Source organism: Prosopis cineraria, unplaced genomic scaffold (assembly GCF_029017545.1).
Source record: "Prosopis cineraria cultivar Desert tree isolate PC_DT_omini unplaced genomic scaffold, ASM2901754v1 PC5, whole genome shotgun sequence".
NCBI classification, from domain to species: Eukaryota; Viridiplantae; Streptophyta; class Magnoliopsida; order Fabales; family Fabaceae; genus Prosopis; species Prosopis cineraria.
The window spans coordinates 33,530,851-33,552,328 of NW_026555336.1; the positions used below are offsets into that span (position 1 = coordinate 33,530,851).

At 31.2% G+C, this 21,478-nt stretch overlaps 2 protein-coding genes across 9 annotated transcripts; one reads left to right on the plus strand and one right to left on the minus strand.

Moving 5' to 3' along the window:
* Window positions 1–10,414: 10,414 nt before the first annotated feature.
* Window positions 10,415–12,651, plus strand: LOC129311100 (expansin-A15). The gene is made up of 4 exons (XM_054953104.1): window positions 10,415–10,618; window positions 10,738–10,875; window positions 11,046–11,358; window positions 11,765–12,651. The coding sequence occupies exons 2-4, from the start codon at window positions 10,749–10,751 to the stop codon at window positions 12,069–12,071; spliced, it is 747 nt and encodes a 248-aa protein (XP_054809079.1). The 5' UTR covers window positions 10,415–10,618; window positions 10,738–10,748; the 3' UTR covers window positions 12,072–12,651.
* A 589-nt stretch (window positions 12,652–13,240) lies between these two features.
* LOC129311098 (agamous-like MADS-box protein AGL30) lies at window positions 13,241–19,215 on the minus strand. 8 transcript variants are annotated; one of them, XM_054953103.1, is made up of 12 exons: window positions 18,828–18,960; window positions 18,154–18,436; window positions 17,259–17,318; window positions 17,144–17,162; window positions 16,946–17,010; window positions 16,843–16,858; window positions 16,707–16,768; window positions 16,500–16,596; window positions 16,046–16,096; window positions 15,794–15,918; window positions 14,412–14,778; window positions 13,241–13,754 (listed from the first exon to the last, which is right to left on the minus strand). In XM_054953103.1, the coding sequence occupies exons 2-12, from the start codon at window positions 18,336–18,338 to the stop codon at window positions 13,737–13,739; spliced, it is 1,065 nt and encodes a 354-aa protein (XP_054809078.1). In that variant the 5' UTR covers window positions 18,339–18,436; window positions 18,828–18,960; the 3' UTR covers window positions 13,241–13,736. The 8 variants fall into 8 exon arrangements, with proteins under 8 accessions (XP_054809078.1, XP_054809073.1, XP_054809076.1 ...); XM_054953098.1 differs by lacking the exons at window positions 13,241–13,754; window positions 18,828–18,960 and adding an exon at window positions 18,961–19,215 and having other exon boundaries at window positions 13,784–14,778; XM_054953101.1 differs by lacking the exons at window positions 13,241–13,754; window positions 18,828–18,960 and adding an exon at window positions 18,961–18,979 and having other exon boundaries at window positions 13,784–14,778; window positions 18,154–18,381.
* Between the last annotated feature and the right edge of the window lie 2,263 nt (window positions 19,216–21,478).

A 21,478-nucleotide genomic window follows, 5' to 3' on the forward strand; every position in this document is an offset into this window, starting at 1 on the left:
TTTATCAGCAAATATAGACTTTGAGAAAATTAATCACTCAATTGCAATCCAGTACTTAAATCTTAACCCATCAAATTCAGGCCGTCAATTTTCAGCCATTTAAACTTGAAAGATTGCATGGACTAAACGGTTCCATATCATGTTTATATTATATTGATAACGTTATTTATCTATTATTTATTATTTTTTTTCATATATTTATCTCATTGGTATAAAATCTAAAAAATAATTAATATAATTCATAATTTATAAAATATTTAGGCTACTTGATCCATTAATTCATTACATCGATATGTGATCATGAAAGAGTTACTTCAATTCAACATGAAATTTATAAAATAATTTAAAATGCTTAGGTTGCAACGGATTGAAGGTGGAGCAGCTGTAAGCATTATGCCCTTATTATTGGGCATTTTACGTCATATCCACATGTTTATGTGATTGTACCTTTTCATGACATCCTCACGTGGGGGGTCCTCAGGAAACAACCACACAGTAATTAACTATCTTTAGAATCACTCATGTTCTTAATCAATTGCTTCATTGATATATTATTATTAATTAAAACAAAATCCTGAATAAAAGTTTAATAATGAAAAACGTCTAGTTCTATTGATGTAGGCTTGGACCTTAGTTTCTATAGATACCACCTGTAATAATGATAATAATATAAAAAAATTATATTAAAATATTTTATAAAAAAATTAATTACTGCAAAAGTTATTAATAGCTAAAGTAAATTACATTGATCATTGATTAAAATCTTATAATAATTAATTTTTTTGTATAAAATTTAATTGTAATTCTTCATAATAATACTAAACACACAGCCTCATCCTCCAAAACTCGTTTTTCTGAGCTGTAAACCTCCTTCTCCAAAATCAACTCCAAATTTAAATTCTTCCTTGTTCATAATATTTTTCACTGTTTTAATTTTACTTGTATTCTTCATGATCGTCAATTGACTGGCCTACAATGTTCCAATCCAATCTCTCTCTCTCTCTCTCTCTCTCTCTCTCTCTCTCTCTCTATATATATATATATAATGTGCTTTTCTTGTTACATGAGTTGATAAGTACGTCAAATCAAGTTGCAAAATTAACGAGGAATCTTTGATGTAAAGTTTTTTCTTTTTGCTTTTTTACTTTTTTAAAATACAAATCAATTAAGATGCAACACACTCATACATAGGGCGCCTAATTTATTTAATTTGGTACTTTTTACGAGTATTAGTTATCTTATAGGTTTGTTGCAGTATATAAATTTTCCCTTCATATTTGATTTATATTGGAAAATGACGCAGAGGCGTGGTAAGAGATAGTAGAAATTAATAGATGAGTCATGCGATTGAGTACACCTTTTTCATCTAAATTATAAAACACTTTCAATCATATTTTATATACAAATAAAAGTATTTAATTTATTATTTTCATAAAAAGATGACATGTCTTTTTTTTCCCTAATCTCTTTATTATGAAGAGTGTGGGAATGATTGAAGGAGTGTTTAGGTAAGTTATATTTTTCATGTTCACATGAATTAATACAAGGATAATTTAAAAAAAATAATTTCAAAAACTAGTTAGTATCCTAATTTTGGATTAAATTTAATTGAAAAAAATATTTTATAGTTTGGATGGGAAGGAGTGACCATTAATGGTAACATTGGAAACTATAATTTTATGAGATTTTTTAATACTTTAAACAATCTTTAATTATTTTTCTTGGTGTGTGTGACTTTTCTGATTAGATGATTGCGTGGAATCAAGTTGCAAAATTAATTACGATGGATGTGACTAGACTGATGATTTGTTTAATGTTAAATCTTTGAGGTGAGGTTAATTTAATTGAGTTTATTTTCTTTTATTTTAATTATGAATGATAGCGCAACATCTATTCGGAATCTTTACTGCACGTCTTCTCAGTGTGACACGTCAAACAGGAGTGACAGATGAACGGTTGAGATTGATTGAGTTGGTTTGAAAAAGGCCAGTTTCAATCAAGTATTATTCGATAGAAAAGAAAGAAGGTCGGAGAGCGAGGCCTTCAAAGTTCAAACGGTGAAGTGGTTAATGGCCGTTATTACGTCATCATTTACCTGTTAACCAACGGATCAAGCTTTAGTATTAGTTCTTACCAATGATTTTGTCGTCGATGCCTTCGCAACCCCAATTTTTTTACTGATAAATTATTATTTTAAACCTTATTACCCTATGGTATGACAATGAAATCATTTTCCTAGATATCAAATCATCATATCATATTTAAAAAAAATTCCACCACCCAAAATATTGGACTAGAAGCTTTGAAGAACTTCAAGCTCTCTGTAGTTTTAGTATACCCCCTCCGTTTCATTTATGAGGTATATTTTAAAAATTTTATTAATTATAATACAGTTTTTTAAGTAATATTTAAAAGATATTTTTTAAATTATCCTTTATAATACATTATATTATTTTTAAATTTATTTTATAAAGGCATATTTAAAATTTTATACATTTTTATTTTTTATATTTTTTTATTGGTATTGATGAATTGATAAAGATAAATTGTAAAGAGGACAAGAGAAGTATGCATTTTTTTTAATTAAAAAAATATTGTCCTCATGCACCAGGATATCAAATAAAAACAAGTTTGATGAATTCACTGTATTCACAAACATATTATGCTGGATGCATACATTAACTATAAAAATTTAGATTTAAATTTGAATTTAAATCAAGTCTCCATTTAGATATACAAAAGTTAATGAATTTGGGTCAAATCCAAATCATAATCCATATTTTATTGTTTTAATTTAATTTTTTTGGTAATTTCAAATCATAAACCTTAGTTATTGATACAGTTTATTAACATGTAAGATTTGAGAGAAATACAAAAAAAAAAAAACACCCCCCACAGAGGCAGAAATTAAAAGGAGGGATGACACTTAGGTTTCGAAGATCAATTTAAGTACATTTAAATTTTGTTGAAAAAAGAGCATTCCTCTAATTCTATTTATAAAACAAAGAGAGAAAAAAAATTTAATTATATTTATTAAATGCTTTAAATAACTAATCCAACCCATCATAAGTTTTCTCAATAATCCCAACCATTTTCATCAGTCAATGTTGACATTTACGATTTTAGTTGGTTTTATATGCTGGCTAGCAACACTGTCAGTTATAGCTAGGCTATTATCAAAATTAATATAATCAACATATTTTCTTTTTATTTTTTTTTGAAACACTTTTTAAAAAGTGGTTACAAAATAGTTTTAAAATATGAAAAATGAAAAAAAAATCAGATCCTTTTTATAGGGTTCTCTCTATAATATGATGTACCATTTCCACTCAAAAGAAAGAAAGGAAGTTTTAAGCATAAAAAATGGAAGCAACTTCAATTCAACCATAGCAGCGTCAACAATTTCATCATTTTACATTAGGAGTAAAAATAAGCTAGATCTTTAATAGATGTCTATAACTTAAATTGCTTCTGGTCTAACCTAACTTACTTATTAAATAAGCTTAAGTCAAGCCCATACTTTTAATTAAATCTATTTAATTAAATAGAGTAGACTTATTTTTTTCAAGGCCTGACATACAAATCTAATAGACTAGTCTATATATATATATATATATATATATATTATGTACTATCACAATCATATTAGTTTCACCATATGATTTTTACTCAATTTGTTCTTTGTTACTTCTAGTTATATTTTCAATCACATTTGACTTATGTATTAATTTTAATATTGTCACTTTATTGTTATATTATATTATAGTTAGTAAGTCTTTTCAATTTTTATATATTGTAATTAATAAATTATGTTATATATTATATATTATAATAACTCTAAAGTATATTTAAGAAGTTTAAAACTAAAATATGAGTTTATTTAAAAGACTTTATTTTTAAATAGATTTTTAAATAAGTTTGCAAGTTAGGTCAGGCTTTAAATAAGTTTAGGTCTAAACCATAAAGAAAGCCTTATATAAGTTTTAAGTCAAATTCAAGCCTCTAATTTATCACACAGGTTCAGGCTTATTTAATTAAAGTCTAACTTAATTCATCTATTTTCACCCCTATTTTATGTGCATAAATTAGAGAGAAAAACTCTAGAAAGTCAAAAATTGAATTACTCAAATCAGGGAAATTTTTTCCATATTTCTACAATTGGAAGTTCGTTTGTACATGAAGCAAGTTGGCAATACCGCAAATATATAGTCCCACACAAAGCCAATAATCAAATCGACGAAAAGAGAGCGAAGCATACCCAATACAAAGTTAGTTGACAATCTTATCAAAACCTAACCCAATAAAATATTTCTACCATTTTTTATTTCATTTTTAAATCTAACCTATTAACCCAAACAAATGGGAGACTTATATTTGAAAGAATTTAAATTCTAGATCTCTAATCACAACTCACCTTTACCCAAGTAATTAATTGCAATTCATTTTTGCCATCAAAATATATTATGATTAGGCTTAGCCCAGTGTAATATAATTATTACTTTCTCTGGTCCTAAATATAATGTTCATGTAAGGGTTTTGATTTAGTTAGTCTTAAATATGAGATCGCATCCCCTCTTATCTCTCATATTAAAATTTTTCCCATAATAATATCCTTATTTATTGGGACATTTTTATCTTGATGTGTTAAAGTTTAATCATTAAATGGGTACTCTCTCTGTTTTTAAACAAAGCAAAAACTATCACTTGTTGTTTTGTTTTTTTATAATCAAAATTATATATCTTAATAAATATTTATTACAATTTTCTTAAATTATCCCACATAAAGTCTATCATTTTCATTCAGGAGACAAATAATGACTGCATCCTTTATTTTGATTAACAAGGGTATTTTAGTTTAGTTTTTTTAATTTCAGATATAATTATTACAGTTAATCAATTTTTAAAATTATGTGATATAGCTATTTTTTCTTATATATAAAAATGGAGAGGGCATTTTTTTTTTAAAAAATACTCCCTTAATTATTCTCAAATTATAGGATATTTTTGGATAAAATTTTATATACAAATAAATCTCATTAAATACACTTAACCATCTTAATTTTTTTCAAAACCAAAATACAAAAATTTTTAAAATACCCTTTATTTAATATATTGAAAATAAGAGAGGGATTGAAATTAAATAGAGGAAGAGAAATGGTAATATTAAAATAAATTTATTTAATAAAATATTAATTTTCTTAGAGTATTTTAAATTTTGGGACATTGAATTTCCTACAAAAGCATTTTATAATATAAAAGATGGGAGTAAGTTTTTTTTTTGGGAACTAATATTACTAGTGCTTCTTCATTTGTCATTATTTACTTATCCTTATAGAACAAAACACACGGACCAAGGATGATACTCCCTTTATCTCTATATATAAGAGATTTTTTAAAATCTTTTTTATTCATAAATATAAAACGTTGTTAGCATATTTTTTAATGAATGGATTATTATATCCTTATTAAATTAAAAAGAGAAAAGGATAAATACTCTCATTAATTTACTTTAAAAAATATTTATTTTTTATTTATAATAATTAGGAACAAAATTAAAATATTACTATACTTTTAATTAAATAACTAACCTTTATTAGTTTATATGATTCAATTAAAAAATATTTTATATATAAAGATAAAAAGAGTAGAAAATTATGAGAATGTAAGAGTTATTTTTTGTTTTTCAGCTTTGTCCTCCATTTAATATCACAACATTTAATACCAAGAGGCAATTGAAAGGTGGGATGGAAAATTTTATTTTTTTAAAAGTAAATTATTAGAAACAAGACCTATTACATTATTTGATTCTGAGATTTTTTTTCCCCCTAATAGGATTCAAATCCAAGACTTTGCATGTAGGAGAATCAACACAATTCTGGGGATTTTAAGCTGTAGGTATTGTTGGACAGTTATTACCTGTGGCTCACTTGAGAAAACCTGTCTGCGTGAGAAAAATTCAAAAGCACAATTATTACAGTTTCGGAATCGAAATTGATTTGCAGCATCAACTCCAACAAACAGACGAACTTGCCCCATGTGCTATTGCTCCTTTGGCGCCGTTAAAGGACCCTCTCACATCGCTTTCAAAACCTCCGAATAAAAAATAAATAAATAATGACAAAATTCCTCGACCAAGAAAAATATAACAGAAATTTTTCTGGAGGATTATTTATTGATAAAAATTAATATAAGATTATATATCATTAAAATAATAATAGCAATTTATTTTTATCAGATAATAACTTATTGTTAGTCTTTATTTATAAATAATTATTTTAAAAAATCTTTAAATGGGATTCTATTAAAAATTTAATTCTATTTATTATTTTTAACTTTTAAGTCACTTTTATTATATTTTATTAAAATCATATAAAATTAAAAAGCTTGCTAATTTTTTCTAAAAATTTAAATTTATTTATACTAAATATATATAATTTTTATGCTAAAAAATATACATACTTTAATAATATAATTTTTTACCAACATTTAATAAAAAATAAAAGAAATTTTTTATGAAAAATGAATAATGTAAAAATAGGATGAAAAAATTCTTTTCCCTCCATCTTATAAAAAGGATGGGAGGGAGTACTCAATCTCTTATTATTTTTCCAGTAAATAAAGTTTGTAAAATGAATTTATTAATTTTTAAATGCATATCATATATTTTTAATATTGTTTGAAAAGAGAAATAAGAGATCTCTCGGATTATTCTTCCTTATTTAGTGCCCCATCCTGATATCATTTGCGAGACACTTACAAATTACAATGAATGTGCCTGCCATATTTTATTCGGACAAAAAGCATCGCGTGTTAATTAAATTAATTGCTTATTTATTTCTTAATTTTTAGATCGAAAATTAAATTACTTGATTTTTCTACCTCCAATGTTTTAATTAAAAATATTAATAACATAAAATAAAAATAAAAATTCAAAAAACATGATTTAAGTCATTTATGTTCAATTTGAATTAAAGGGGTGTGTATAAAACAAGAGATAGAAAAACAGAAGTAAATTCGATCCAAGTGCAAAAGCGTGGTCTGCTGAGAAAAGTAGTGGTTCACGAGTCATGTATAATTAAAATGATTGAAAAACACTAATGGCGAGAATCGCGGTTTATAAAAAAGCTTTTATCGTTTTGCATGAAGATAGTATTCCAAAAAAAAAAAAAAAACAGATGCTATTCTGATTTTATTTATAAATTATTTTTAATATATTTTATTAATATAAAAAAAATTTAAAAATTTATTAATTCTGTCTTAAAATTTAAAAAATTTTAACTTTATTTTTATTAAATATATATATTTTAATAACATATTTTCTCTCTTAAACATTCAATGGAGAGTGGTAAAAAGAAAAAATTTATAATAAAAATTTAATAACTTAATTTATAAATAAAATTAAAAATTTTTTTATCTCTTTATTTTATAAATAGAATTAGAGGGAGTTGATGATTTTATTTATTTATATAATTTTTAAGTTAATGTATTAATTAAGAAGATATGGTAGCCAGTTAATGAAGTTGTTCCAGCTGGGGTGAAAGGTGGCATAGCGCTCGCCAGACACAAACCCATTACTCAAATAATGCACTCACACATGGCCTCTTGCTATTGGTGGCCTTTATTAATGTCCGTACCGTTTCCCTCATCCCGTGTCCTTATTTGTCCTCACCATTGATCTAGCTATACCCGAACTTACGATCACTGTAGCAACAGTATACTGTTCTTTCCATCCTATTTGTCAATTATGTTATTAATTTTTTATTATATTTTTTTCTTTTATCCTCTATAAATATGAGTAAGATAAAGTATATTATTTTATTTTGTATATTTAATAAAGATAAATTTAAAAATTTATTAAATTTTTAAATAGAATTAATAAATTTTAAAGTCCTCTCTTTTTGGTTTGGTAAAATATATTAAAAGTAACTTTTAGATATGATCATATGAGTCATAAAAAAAGAATGAGGTTTATAAGTTTTAAAAACTTTTCATCTTAATATATTAGTATTTTAAAATGGAATTCTCTTTTTATAGACTCGTGTCTGTAATATTCTTATTTTTATTGAAAGGTCACTGTTATAAAAATGGCTATCAACAAAAGCCATTGAGGAGAATCACATGAAAAATAGGACTTTATAAGTCCTAGTTTGGGATAGAGGAGGCTTTTAGAATGAGAAGTAATAGTTAAAAATTACTAAAGGGCCTTCAGGTTCTAATTTTTCAAAACACACATATCAAGGAAATACTTAGATCTGGGAGATGTTTCTTTCCTCTTTCCATTCCCACCATCAATTATAAACTCCAACCATTTTCAATAATAATTTTGAACTTCTGTAAAGGGTATTCTTGAAAATATGCTTTAATTTCACCTATAAATCTCTGTTGAGACTTAAATTTAGGGATATATAAAACTAATGAAAACTATGACTTATAATAAGAGATGGAAGGAATATTTATTAAGTTGTATAGCGTGAAGATACAAGGTTAAATATACAAGGTTGCTAATTATAATAACACAAATGATTAGAAATCTTGTTGATTAAACAAGCGGTTGAGAGTTTGATGATTTTTAAAAAGTGTATGTATGCAAATAATCTTTGTCCACAAAATAAATTATTTAAAAATATTATTGTACAATGTATATATCAAGAACCCCTTAAAAAATGACATTTGAAAGATGTAAGAAGTTTGAGAAGGGAATGAATGAGGTTAACTGATAAGCATAGGAAGCTTCAAGGAAGGAAGCTAGTAACATGGGAAGGAAGGATGAGCCATGTGAAACTGGGGCTGAAGCCTGAAGGTCCCTTTTCATTGTACTTTTGGTAATAAGTATCATCCACAGTAACACAGAGTTGTACATGTTTCACAGTCCTTCGCTTGTCCCACCACTTTCAACCTTATCTCCTTTATTTTCTCTCATCTCCCTCACCCAAAGATATTTCAATCCATGCATGCAAATTCATGGAGTTTACACAACACTCTCTGGTTTTTATTATAAGGACTTATTAACTAGCTACTTCACCTGCACTAAGAAAATTAGTTAAAAGTAGTTAATATGTTTTTACAATTTTGTAAAATGAAAAAAAATTAATTTGTAAGTCTTCATATAGCTTGCTTTAATTTTGAATGAAGTCTTTGAAATTTGTTTTACTTTAATCAAATTTTTATAGTTTGTTTGATTAAATATGTTAATATCTGAAAATTAAAATCCTTGAATTTTTTAAATTAAATTAATAAATTTAATATTTTTATTTAAAGATCATGTAACTTTATAATTACATGATTTTTTATGAATTAAAATTTATATAATTATATTATTTATTATAAATAATTTTTATAAAAAATTAAATAAAAATTTAAACAATGTATTAAATCAATTTTTCTCTTTTCTTCTTGTCCAAAAGTATCAAATCATAATTTCCACAAATTTTAAAAGTATTTTTGTTTTGACAAATTTAATAATTCATTAGTAATTTTAATCTTCAAGGATGAACATATTTAGTCGATCAGATTATAAAGACTTGATTAAAACAAAATAAATAACAGAAATTTTCAACTCACCTAAATTTTCTGTCATAAAAAAATAACAGAAACTTAATTTAAAGTTGAGAAAAACCACCCGAAAAGAATTATTAATATTGAATAATTAACTTGCATATTAGAATTTGCCCTTTCTAAGATTAATATTGAATCCTCAATGATGAAGTAGATGCATGATTAGAGTGATGAAGAAAAGACATTTTTGTGTAAATGAGTTATATACATATTGACGAGGAGGCTGTAAATACAAAAAATGAACAAGCGAAAGCTCCTAGAACCTCACCACCTACGTACTGATCATATTTCATGATCAAGTCCCTCATTCAAGGACATCCCATAAAATTGCAACCATATTTCATAATTAACATTCATAATATTACTGTCAAATTTAAATGAAATGCTGTGAAGATCATCAGAATTTCATGAAAAAATCAGCTGTTTAAAGCCTCCGGAGCTAGCTCAGATAGTAAATCGGTTATAAGTAAAAATAAAGGTTAGTGTTTAAAGACACGAATTTATTAATCTAGAGTAAACTACAATAATATTATTGCATAATATAAACATAACAATATTATAATGAAGTGACATCATCGAATGATCCCAAAAATTCCCAGTGGAAAAAGAAAAGACGTAAGCAAAGAAAAAGCAAATGAATCTGGAAAGGGGGAAGAAGAAAATGGACGATGGTGCATACTTGCATGTGGACTTGGCAGCTTGTTATTATGTTTATCTTCAGGAGTAAAAACAGGGATGACCCACTTAGATTTTGCAGATTTTCCAGCTGAAAGCTACAAAAACCACGCGCTTTCTCGCCCCAAGAACACATTCTGAACCTTAAGACAGGGTTCTTCTTTCATTTTTCACGGTTAATGAACTGTTTGTAGCCTCATAACCCCATAGCCACAAGTGTGTTTCGTCCCAACAGTTATTAAATGCGTTAGTTACAGTTGAAGTAACAAGGACCTATCCCTTCCCTCTATAAATTCGGTCGCAGCCCCTTCACTTTTCTACACTCATCTCTCCTTCTCATTTTTCTCCCTCTAGAAACAACTTCTTCCTCTGACGCTTCACCGTCAAAGTAATTCCCTTTCTGCATCATGGTTTGAAGTCCAAATGTCATATTTTTAGCAGATTAGAGTTCGCTAATGTTTGAGAAGAAAGTCTCAGACTGATTATTCTTTCTTTGTGTATGTTTAGGAGCAAAAAAAATGGCTCTCATTGGGTTGCTCTTGATGGGTTTTCTCTCCATGTTCTCCTCTGCTCATGGCTATGGTGGAGGGTGGATTAATGCTCATGCCACCTTCTATGGAGGTGGTGACGCATCAGGCACAATGGGTATGCAATTTATGCGTCAAAATTAGTGTCTGATACGTGTTTGACATTTGTACCAGACGCATGATTTATTACATAACAGCACACACTTACTTTCAAAATGTGAGTGTTTGAAGTATTGTGGAGCAAACCCACTTGGCTAACCTTGTTGATGATGATGATGAATGGTACAGGTGGGGCTTGCGGGTATGGGAATCTGTACAGCCAAGGGTATGGAACGAACACGGCTGCTCTGAGCACGGCTCTGTTCAACAATGGGCTGAGCTGTGGGTCATGCTATGAGATCAGGTGCGTGAATGACAGAAGGTGGTGTCTTCCAGGTTCCATAGTGGTCACAGCTACCAATTTCTGCCCACCAAACAACGCTTTGCCCAATAATGCAGGAGGATGGTGTAATCCTCCTCTCCACCATTTTGATCTCTCTCAGCCTGTCTTCCTCCGCATTGCCCAATACAGAGCTGGCATCGTTCCTGTGTCTTACCGAAGGTAAATTGCCTTGTTTCTTCCAATTTAGATCCCTTACCTTACAAGATAATAAGTTTCTTTAAGAATTGAGCGCCTGCTAATTCACTCAATAATGGAAGATAAGAATGTTAAACCAGAACACAAATGTAAAACGTTGGTCCATTGAAGTTGCTAGTCATCAAAACTCTATTGCCCTTTCTGGTCCTGCTCTTGTAATAAAAGGACTGGTCCCCAACTCCCCATGTCAAGTTGAACTAGGGTGTTGCATTTCTTTGTCCAGCTACCTAGTGAGACAAAGCTCTACAATTAGCCATCTTTTGTCGGTGAAAGTCTCTGAAAATTTATTGCTTGAACCAAGTGGTTGGAAACTGTAATTTGACCCTTTTGATAGCTTATTGTATCTTTTTCAATGGGTTGGTTTGTGTAGGGTACCCTGCAGGAGAAGGGGAGGCATAAGGTTCACAATCAATGGCCACTCCTACTTCAACCTGGTGCTCATCACAAACGTTGGTGGTGCTGGTGATGTACACAGTGTGGCCATCAAAGGGTCCAGAACGAGGTGGATGCCAATGTCAAGAAACTGGGGCCAGAACTGGCAAAGCAACAATTATCTCAATGGCCAAGCCCTCTCCTTCAAGGTCACAACCAGTGATGGCCGCTCTTTGGTGTCCAACAATGTTGCTCCACCAAACTGGTTCTTTGGCCAAACCTTCACTGGTGCCCAATTCCGCTAGACATACATACATATATTTATGTTGCTTATTCCTGTTCGAGTGTTGTTATGACTCGGTAGTATAATAGGGTATAAAATAGTAAGCTACTATGAGAAGGGCTTATTTTAAAAGGGCTCTTCATCATCATCATCATCATCATCATTGTGTCATGGTGGAGGTACCAAATTTTGGTGCCTTCTAACCCTTCTTATTGGAAGTTTTGAAGCAATGGATTTTTTAGATTATGTCGGTAAAAGGTGAAAAAATAGTGAGTAAAGTGGAAGCGGTGGAATATTTATACCACCCGCCGTGAGTATTGGAATAGTTTCTTACTTTACATTTTCACTTTTTTTTGGGGGGGGGGGGTGGTGGGGGTTGGTGGGGGCGTTAGGAGCATTTGTTTGGTGCTACTTGTTATGTCAGCTTTGGCCGAGTGTGTCTTCGCTTCTATTAGAGATATTTAAGTGTAAATTTTCCTGCTTCTGCAATGAAAAGATGTAGTAATTTTCTACCTTGTTCCTGTGTCCTCTCTTCTGTGTACAAGCTCTTGTTATCATTCACTCCATTTACCTTATATAGAAGTTCTAAAGTTGTCTCCTCATTTACATCTCACGAAATCCATACTCATCTCGTTATATAAAAGTAAATAAATATTAAATCAGTGCAAGAGAAAGGAATAAATGATTGTAAGAACAGAAAAGCGCTTCTCACACTGCTCAGAATCCTCACGGAGCTTAACTGTTTCAAGGACTATCTTTATTCTTTTACCTAACTAGAGATCAAGCCTTGAATAACAGTTAAAAGTTCAACCTCTTCCACCTACTTCGGATTCTTAAGATCTATTTTTGTCTGGAATATCTGCTTAGTGGCTGCATTTTTCTCCGTCCTTGTCATTTATATTGAGCGCTGATTGAATTCTGAGTGACTGGGTCCAACATTTGTTTAAAAAGCCAGATAAATTGCAGAGTTAACGATGGATTAGGCATGCTGGCTCATCCCACAGTATGCTATTGCTGGATCATTTCATGTATTTAGCTGTAAATTAAGTTCGAGAGACTGATACTGTATTATATTATATGACTGGGGGAAGTAAGGTTTACAGGAAAAAGAGCTACCGATATATTCCTATTCCAAAAGAAGAACAAGTGGTCTGCCAAAATTAAGAAAATTCAACGGATTATAAATAGAAATATAAAGGAATCAGATATAATTTTCATCAATACTTATATACATAAGTTCAAAAGAGGGCATCCTGTATCTTGTTTTCTCCTTATTTTTAAATTTTTGGTGGCTTTCTGCAACATGTTTTCTCCTAAGTTCTGTTCGTCTGAGATTGCAATCAGGTTTTCCAATATACAAGATCTGGTTCATGTGAGGAAGAACAAGCTTTGACACTCTTTACTTACAAAAAGCCGATACAGATACGAACAAAGATGAAATACACGTTATTCTGAATCAGTTACTTCCCTATAATGTGATGGTATAAACAGCTCTCATCATCCATGTGGGCAAGAAGAAACGAAATATGCTTTCTGCATCCATGATAACCTTCACTGAAGAAAACAAGGTGGAAGCAAAATCCAGATAGCCTATTATTGCTTATTGTTGAGTTCTGATGAAGCATCAAGCATGACTGAAGTTCTCCGTCAGCCTCATTGGAAGATGGAGGGCGAAAAGAGTAGTGAATCAGTGTCGTTGTGGCACCTGGATAACAGTTAAAACTACAAGAATTATAAAGTTTTAAATATCAGGCGAGGTAAAAGGAAACTAAATGTAGAACAGACACAGTTAGAATTAGAAAGTTTCAGGCACACTGAATAGAAGCAAAATAAAACCCCTCCCTCGCTTCCTTTCCTCCCCATTCCCCTGCCAAACAAAGCGTAAGACATGATTTTGTAGTAAAAGATGGCATGATTTATAGAAAATCATTATTCATGGCTGACCCGAGAAGTTAGCACTAACTAACAGAAGGTAACTAATTTGTCCAATCAGATGAGCTAAAACAGCTGCGCCATGTTTTGATATGAAGAGCGATTATAAATCAAGCATTAGTATAGAAACTAATGAGGAATATGAAGAGAGAGTAACATTTAAACGCTGAGACTTGCGAATAGAAGCTAGTTTGTATCATCAATGAGCAGTTTCTGACATTTTTTAAAATGAAGGTTTTTGGCTAAAAAAAATAAATAAATAAATAATTTCACTGTTCAAGGTGGAAATCGCTCTCAGGTGATTCACTCATTTGCAGTTGGCCAGTAGCTCACGATGAAGTCATGCAACAGGAATACCAGGAAATAAAACGAAGAAAAAGGGGAGGAGGTGCTGTTAGGAGAAGCCAAAGTTTACTTGAGGGAAACTTGCCTGGGCATACAAATAGTCGTCAAACATGGTGGTAACAGCACAAGGCCCTGATGTGGAATCCCATCCATGGTGGTTAGATTCGAAAGCAAGTCTAGGAGCTTCAAAGCTTTTATTAGGATGATAATCTATGGGGTTTTCAAGTGGGTTGATCTCTGCAGATGGCTGGAACTTGATATCACTCAGTAGATTGAAATTGTACGGCAGGTACGGAAGCTGCCCGCCTAATTGTAGTCTCAGAGAAGCAGTACTTGTCATGTCACTTAGGACACCACTTTCTTGCCCAGAATTAGAAAGATCTGGTTTTGGGCTTGAGCCAAGATAACTTGCATAACTCCCAAAAGAGGAGCTTGCGGAGCACTCTGTGTCTCTGAGAAGCAGCCAAATCAATTTAACAAGTAGAGTTAGCACTTACAGAATATCAACCCATAGATCTCCAATCAAGTATACATTTATTTTTCCATCATATAAAGCATAATTACAAATTAAGTAATTGGCTAAAACAAATAAAAATAAAATTCTACAATAAAAAAACTATTTCATTTCTATGCTATACTTTTGTTTGAGCTCGATGACAATGTCACTAAGTTTGGTTTCTTTTTCTTTCTTTTTACTTATTTTTTGGTTTTTGTTTTTGGTTTATAAGATTATCTTACTTGTTCATGTTAGATTACTAATAAAATAAAATAAAGGAGTGTTATTGGGACCAAGAACAAGATCCAAATGACAGGTCACTGATATCTAGGGCCACATAATTAGCCATAGAAAGTCTAATATCTTCTTCTCCCATAATGTTCCAAGCATTAAAGCCTTGGTCATTATCCAGTTTCTGGGTTTTCAACCTACAAATAATCTGGGCAAATATCTTGATTCTTGAGGTCCCCCTCTTCACAAAAGGGTATCTAGAGATACTTTCAGATAGATTGAAGATAAAGTTAAACAACAACCTCCAGACATTGAATATTTCACGAACCATCCTTTTTTCAGCAAGATTATCTTATCCGTTAATAAGAACTCAAAAGCAATGCCACTGAATTCAAACAAAAATATAGCATATGAATACAATACTATTGGTCCCATGGCATTTGAATGATTAATTTTTTACTGTAGTGTTATCAGGAGACATGTTTACCTATTGTGAGTCAATTAATATGAATGCATACACTAATTGAACATGTTTACAAATTCTATTTAACCAATTCATTGTTTATGATTCTGAATTTTGTTAACAATCAGACTTCAATGCTACAATAACACTTGCTTATTATCCTGGCAATATATGCTGCTTCTCCCAAATAACCTAAAAATGTATTTAAGTCCAATCAATTCAATGAAGATTATTGAAGAAATTTGAAGAATAGGTTTATTTCAGGAAAAATGCTTACTTGTGAAGAAGCAAGTATGAATCATCAGGTAAAACCATATGTTGGCCGTCATTGTTGGCAATCCATGATAGAGGTTGGAGATGCTGATCAGCACTCATCCTGAAGGGAGTATGCAACTCATTGAACTGGAAGATAAAGCGTTTTTAGTCATCTCTTGCTTTTCCACACTATAGAAATGTGTATTTAAAGTTATCAAAAACAAAAAGGATATGTGACGTTAAAAACATTTTAAATACCAGTTGAACTTTTTACCTGGTTACTGCATTGCAATGATTCAAGTTGTTGCTTTTGTATATTTTCCTGCTAGATTGGAGAAATTGGAGAAACGTTTGAGAAATGGTATAGAATCAAGATCTCAAAGTATCAATGTGATTCTATGCTTCTACTCGATTTGGTTATTGCCTTTTCTTACTCTAGCTCTTAGAAGTGATATGATCTCTCATTATTACTACCAGGTGTGACATTGTATCCATTCTCTTATTTTCTTATCAAGGAAAATATCTAATTGGGATATCAAATCCTGTCTGCAACCCAAGAAGGCACGCGTTTCCTAGACAAGTGTTAAGAATATTGTAAACGAGGAGAAAAAATGGGTAGGCTTGCTTATTATGGATGAATTAGCAACTAGTTCCAGAACCTTGATGCTCAAGTGAATCATGAAAATATTCCTTGCGAAGAGCAGGAACAAAATAAAAAAGAGGCATACCTTACGCAATCGAAGTTGATTAATTGACCCCCTGAGAGAATTTTCCATCTGTTCTAATTGTTCCACGCTGTTGATTTTATCAGGTTCAGTCCAATGGCTGCAGAATGCAAAAATATATAAAATTTGAAAGAATAAAAGGCAGCTATAAAGCAAGCACATTAAAATATAGGTAAGGAACTTAAAAGTTGAACCAAATAATTAATCTACCTTAATCTTGTATGTATTTCAGATATTCGAGTTTGTAATAGCGTGGCATCATTTTTTAGGTCCTGCACGAAGCACTTGAGTGAAAGGTCTGATATGAATGGAATGAGGAAAATTTTACATGGTTCGACTGATGTACCTCAATAGTTTGACCACTGTGACAATGAACAAAAAGAGTATTTCAGTATCTCAACGTTTTGACCGAAAAGTTAAATCGATTAATTAGTGTCAGCATGTAATACCTTGTACCCAGAAATTCTTGTATGTTTACATCGTGGTCTAACTTCTTAAATGTTTTCTTCAGTGCCTAAACTCAAATAAAAAGCGGATTGCTAGTAGAGTATCACAATAAGGCATCAATCATAATCTTGTACTGTTTCAAAACAAGGGGATAAATGTGTATTTTTTTCAGGGAGAATGAGTTGTAAGAAACAACTTACTTCAAGACTCTCCAACTTCCTGTTCCCATCCAATTCGAAACATTAATCACAATCTCGTACAACTTAGATAAAAAGGCATAATAATTTGTAGAACGTGGAAAAATTTTAATTATACCTTTTTGCCCTTTCCTGTGGAGTTTGTTGAGCAAACTTTGCAATAACCTCCTCTATGTTACTACAGTCACCAAAGAAGGGATATAATCAGGGAAAGAATCGTAATGGTGTTTTTAAAAAGGCAAACGACATAGTCCAAGCCTACTGATAGCTTAAAAAATATCAAGGACAGCGTATAAGAGTATTTAGATTTTTTTTTTCTTTTTCACTTTTGACCAAGAGTATTTAGATGCACTTAGAAACAAGTTGAATCAACAAATAAAAGATTTTGGGAGGGGGCAGAAATTATAAAGGAAATTGTGTAAATAATAACAAAATACCTTTGTTAAACATAAAAGAACAAAGGTATAAAGAAATACAAAACTAGACAATATATCATATTTATCAACCCCAAACCACCAGGGAAGTATAAAGGAATAAGTTTGGAATGCAATAATGTGGTAACGAACTTCTTAGACTCAAGACTCATGAGGATGAGTGATACAGCAGCTTAAGGAGCAACTGTTAAGTAAAGACAAACACTTAAAAATAGACCTCTGAGAAAAATAAAAACTCTATCTTACACCGAAAACAAATATACATAATTGTTATCATGGTGATGATGTCAAAATGCAGGTCGTACAGATGTTTTAATTTTAAACAATGCTTCCTTGATCTTGGAGTGAACAGCCATCACGGCATTTGACCATAAAGACTCATGGGTTGAAGAAGAACAGTTAACTTTTTTTCTTCTTCACTATACACTTTGAACTAATTAATCAAAACGGTTATTGACAAAAAGTTGAACATCTATACTAACTAAATTGGAATCGTGCTATTTATGACTAATAATAATGCAGTTTATTATAGATTTTATACTATATATTGATATCAATATCCAGACATTAGTGACATACCTACGCCTCCCTCTGCAGAGTGCTGGCTTCCCAGACGGTGAGAACATGAGAAGTATAATATCTATATCGCACAGTATAGATAATTCCGAAGCCTTTTTCATAATTCCATTCTTCCTTTTAGCGTAGGTTGCCTGACGCCCATTAGTGCTCTCCAGCCTCTTTATTTTCAGCTTCACCCTGCCCATCCTGCAAATAATACGCCTCCAACTAGCCCTTCCAAAATCAGAGCTTATATCGTTCGTAGCAATAGCGTCAGCGTTCGTTTAGAAATAAAAACAAACACCTGGTGAGCATAAGCAAGCAGCAAAAGAAAACACAAATAAGACCGCCCAGAACCAGAATTAACAAAGAAAATGAAAAGCACAGAGCTAGAAGCTGATATAACATCTAGCATTAAAGCCACCGTAAGAAATGAAGAGAACAAGAGGCCAATGATTAATTCCTTAAATGAGAAACTGCAACTGCAACTGTCAAAAAGCAAACAAATTTATCGACCACAAGTCCTAAGACAGATGCCCTTTAACAACGTTTGAGTTTCTGTACCAAAAAAAAAAAAACGGAGGGAGAGAGAAGAAATAAAAACTAACGTTTGAGTGTCGACATCAAGGAAGGAAGGGTATGAAAGATTTTAATTTAACAAGAACACAGAGAGAACAAAAAGGGTATAAACGTACCCCCAAAAGACGAAGTCGAGAATGTAACGAAAAGGAAAATAATCCAAACGGGTAGTACGCGGGAATAACAGATTGTTCGGACAAAGGCAGATTCGTAGGAAAAGAGAGAAGAATGATATAGGCGTGAGCTTACATATAGCATTATAGGGCCTGTGTTAAACACGACCGGGTGACCGGGAAAATCGGTCATTGGAGCATCCGGAAGAATCGGGACTCACGATCGTTGGAAATTCTTCCACTGCCTCACAAACCATAACAACGAAAGCCACCACTTTCTGCTTTCTCGTAAACCACCTTCACATACATATACAGATTCTTGCTTGTTTGTATAAATTGAAAGTTTCTGGTGATCATGATTTTTATCATAATTCTTCCAATGAATTTCTGTATGCACGACGACTCCTCGATCGCTTTTAATGCACATTTTCATCTTCACCATGACTCCAGACAATATCTTCACGACAGCGTCTTTTTATTTGGAACATCGGGAGAAATCAGACAGACAACGTCCATAGTGAAATCCTTCAGAGTGAGTTCCTCTCACTTTTTAGTCATCCGCCTCAACTCGAGAACGATTCATCGATGCAAACACGACTTGGTTTTTTTGACAAAATGATTTCATCAGTAGTTTAGCTCCCATTTATTGTACGTCAACATCTATTCTGTGATAATGGACTCGTGATGATTCTACCTATCGTGTGATATAAATTGATGAGATCAAGCCTTGAACAAGTAATGCGACGAGAAGAGAAAGAAACACTAGAGTCCGAGGATTTGGATCCCATGCATGCATGTAGCAAGGTGCCTGTACCGATGTGGTTAAATCTATGCTTTCAATCAAATCAACAGTTTTAAGGAACTTGTTGCAACCAAAACTTTGAAACGAGTCTTTTTTTTTTTCCTGCGTGCTTGATTGCCTTTCTTATTCTATCTTTTATGTTCTTCTTTTTGGTGATTTCTTCTTTTTAATTTTTTCTTTTAATATGAACGTTGTTAGATGTTGCCGATTCTGGAGAACATATAGTGAAAGTGGAATAGGATAGCAAGAGTAAGAAAATGGAATTGAAGGACGGAGATAGTGCCGACGATTTATCGCTTTGGCATCATCTGATCTTGGTTCATTTATTGTTTCTTCAAATGTGTAAATATCACTTCAGTTCCCACTTTAGTGCTCTGTTTCTCTCTAAACTCTTGTGGTTGATTCCAGGCAAGGTGATGGAGAACCGTTAACATACGATTACAAGTCCTTGATTGCTAGGAGGCTGTAAATATACTGTAAAGAATACTCCACCGGCTCATCACTGGAGAAGAAGAACAGAGCACAGCAATGTAAATGGCGGACAAGATGAAGGTTTAAGAAGCTCTGAAAATATCACGAGAAGGAAGGAAGATCACCCAATGCATGATGGCGCCAAATGTGGAAGGCAGTTAGAGATGCATCTTAACAACGTGGATTAAAAAAAAAAAAAACAGAGAGAGGAGGATTGAGTGAATGCTGAATCTGATTGTATAAACTCCTCACAGCCACTGAATGTATTGAGAGCATATGGCGAGGACACCTGGAGACATGCATTGGGTGAGTGTAGTAAGGACAAGCACAGAATCTCAAAGCAGAGTCCAAGTGTGATGCGATGGCTCTTCCTCATACATAGGTTAGTAACTAGTGATATCGGTGTTTTTACTAAGAGATCGACCAGAGTTGGGTTTTCTATCACCTTTGTCTCCCACGAAGGTAAGCGTGGGGCTGATTCAGGACTCTGTGACTTAGTTTTCTATTCGTCGTAATAAAATAATAAAAAAATTTATTTAATAACATATTTTTAAAATATTTTAAAAAATAAAAAAATAAATTATTATTTTAAAGAAAATAAAAATAAAAATAATTTTTAGATGTTTTAAGATTATTGTTAATTTTTTTATTCTCAAAACATATTTTATAAAAAAATTAATTTTTAAAATAATAAAATAAAAATAATTTCAAACAGCCTCCTCTTAATTACAGCTACTTGTCTCAAGGATATGATTCTAGTAGGATGGGTGACTTCACCATTACTTCTCTACTCTAGTATATAAATTACTTTCTAAAAATATAATCTGATATATTTTATAAGTTATTTGTTGATGAAATTGTTTCAAATGAAAAACACCAAATTATCTTTTAAAAGTAAGAAAGAGAAAAATAAAAAAAATAATATTATATAATTAAATTATTTTTTACTTTTTACTTAAAGGTTATGTTTGAAATTTCACTTATTTTTGTTTCTTATACTTTTATTATATTAATATTGATCAAATTTATAAAAATAATTTATAAATAAGATCAGAAAAAGTACTTATTTTATCTCCTCTTCTAACTAAGGATGGCAGGGGCTATGACTTGTCCTCACATGCGTGCTTCTCCAATTTCTGGGTTGGATGTTGGGTGACTTTGTTCCTTTGTCAACCTTTTCTTGCCTTCTTTTAGCTTTGTTTTCCTTTTGGCTTTGAGGACTCTCTCGTTGTTTTGCTCTTCGCTTCAGGTATAATACTATTGCTGTTGGCCAAAAAAGAAAAAAGAGAAAAAGGTTAAAGAATATTTTTATTCTCAAATTTTACACAAAAATTTATAAATAATTATAAACTCAATTTGAGATTAATTTTATCTCTTAACC

Excerpts from the sequence above, each read along its gene's own strand:
- LOC129311098 (XM_054953098.1), bottom strand. The coding sequence starts at position 18,338 with ATGGGCAGGGTGAAGCTGAAAATAAAGAGGCTGGAGAGCACTAATGGG. Across the intron at positions 15,919-16,045 it reads CATTGCAATGCAGTAACCAG|TTCAATGAGTTGCATACTCC; the intron begins GTAAAAAGTTCA and ends TTTATCTTCCAG. Across the intron at positions 14,779-15,793 it reads TCATACTTGCTTCTTCACAA|AGACACAGAGTGCTCCGCAA; the intron begins GTAAGCATTTTT and ends GCTGCTTCTCAG.
- LOC129311100 (XM_054953104.1), top strand. The coding sequence starts at position 10,749 with ATGGCTCTCATTGGGTTGCTCTTGATGGGTTTTCTCTCCATGTTCTCC. Across the intron at positions 10,876-11,045 it reads TGACGCATCAGGCACAATGG|GTGGGGCTTGCGGGTATGGG; the intron begins GTATGCAATTTA and ends TGAATGGTACAG. Across the intron at positions 11,359-11,764 it reads GTTCCTGTGTCTTACCGAAG|GGTACCCTGCAGGAGAAGGG; the intron begins GTAAATTGCCTT and ends TGGTTTGTGTAG.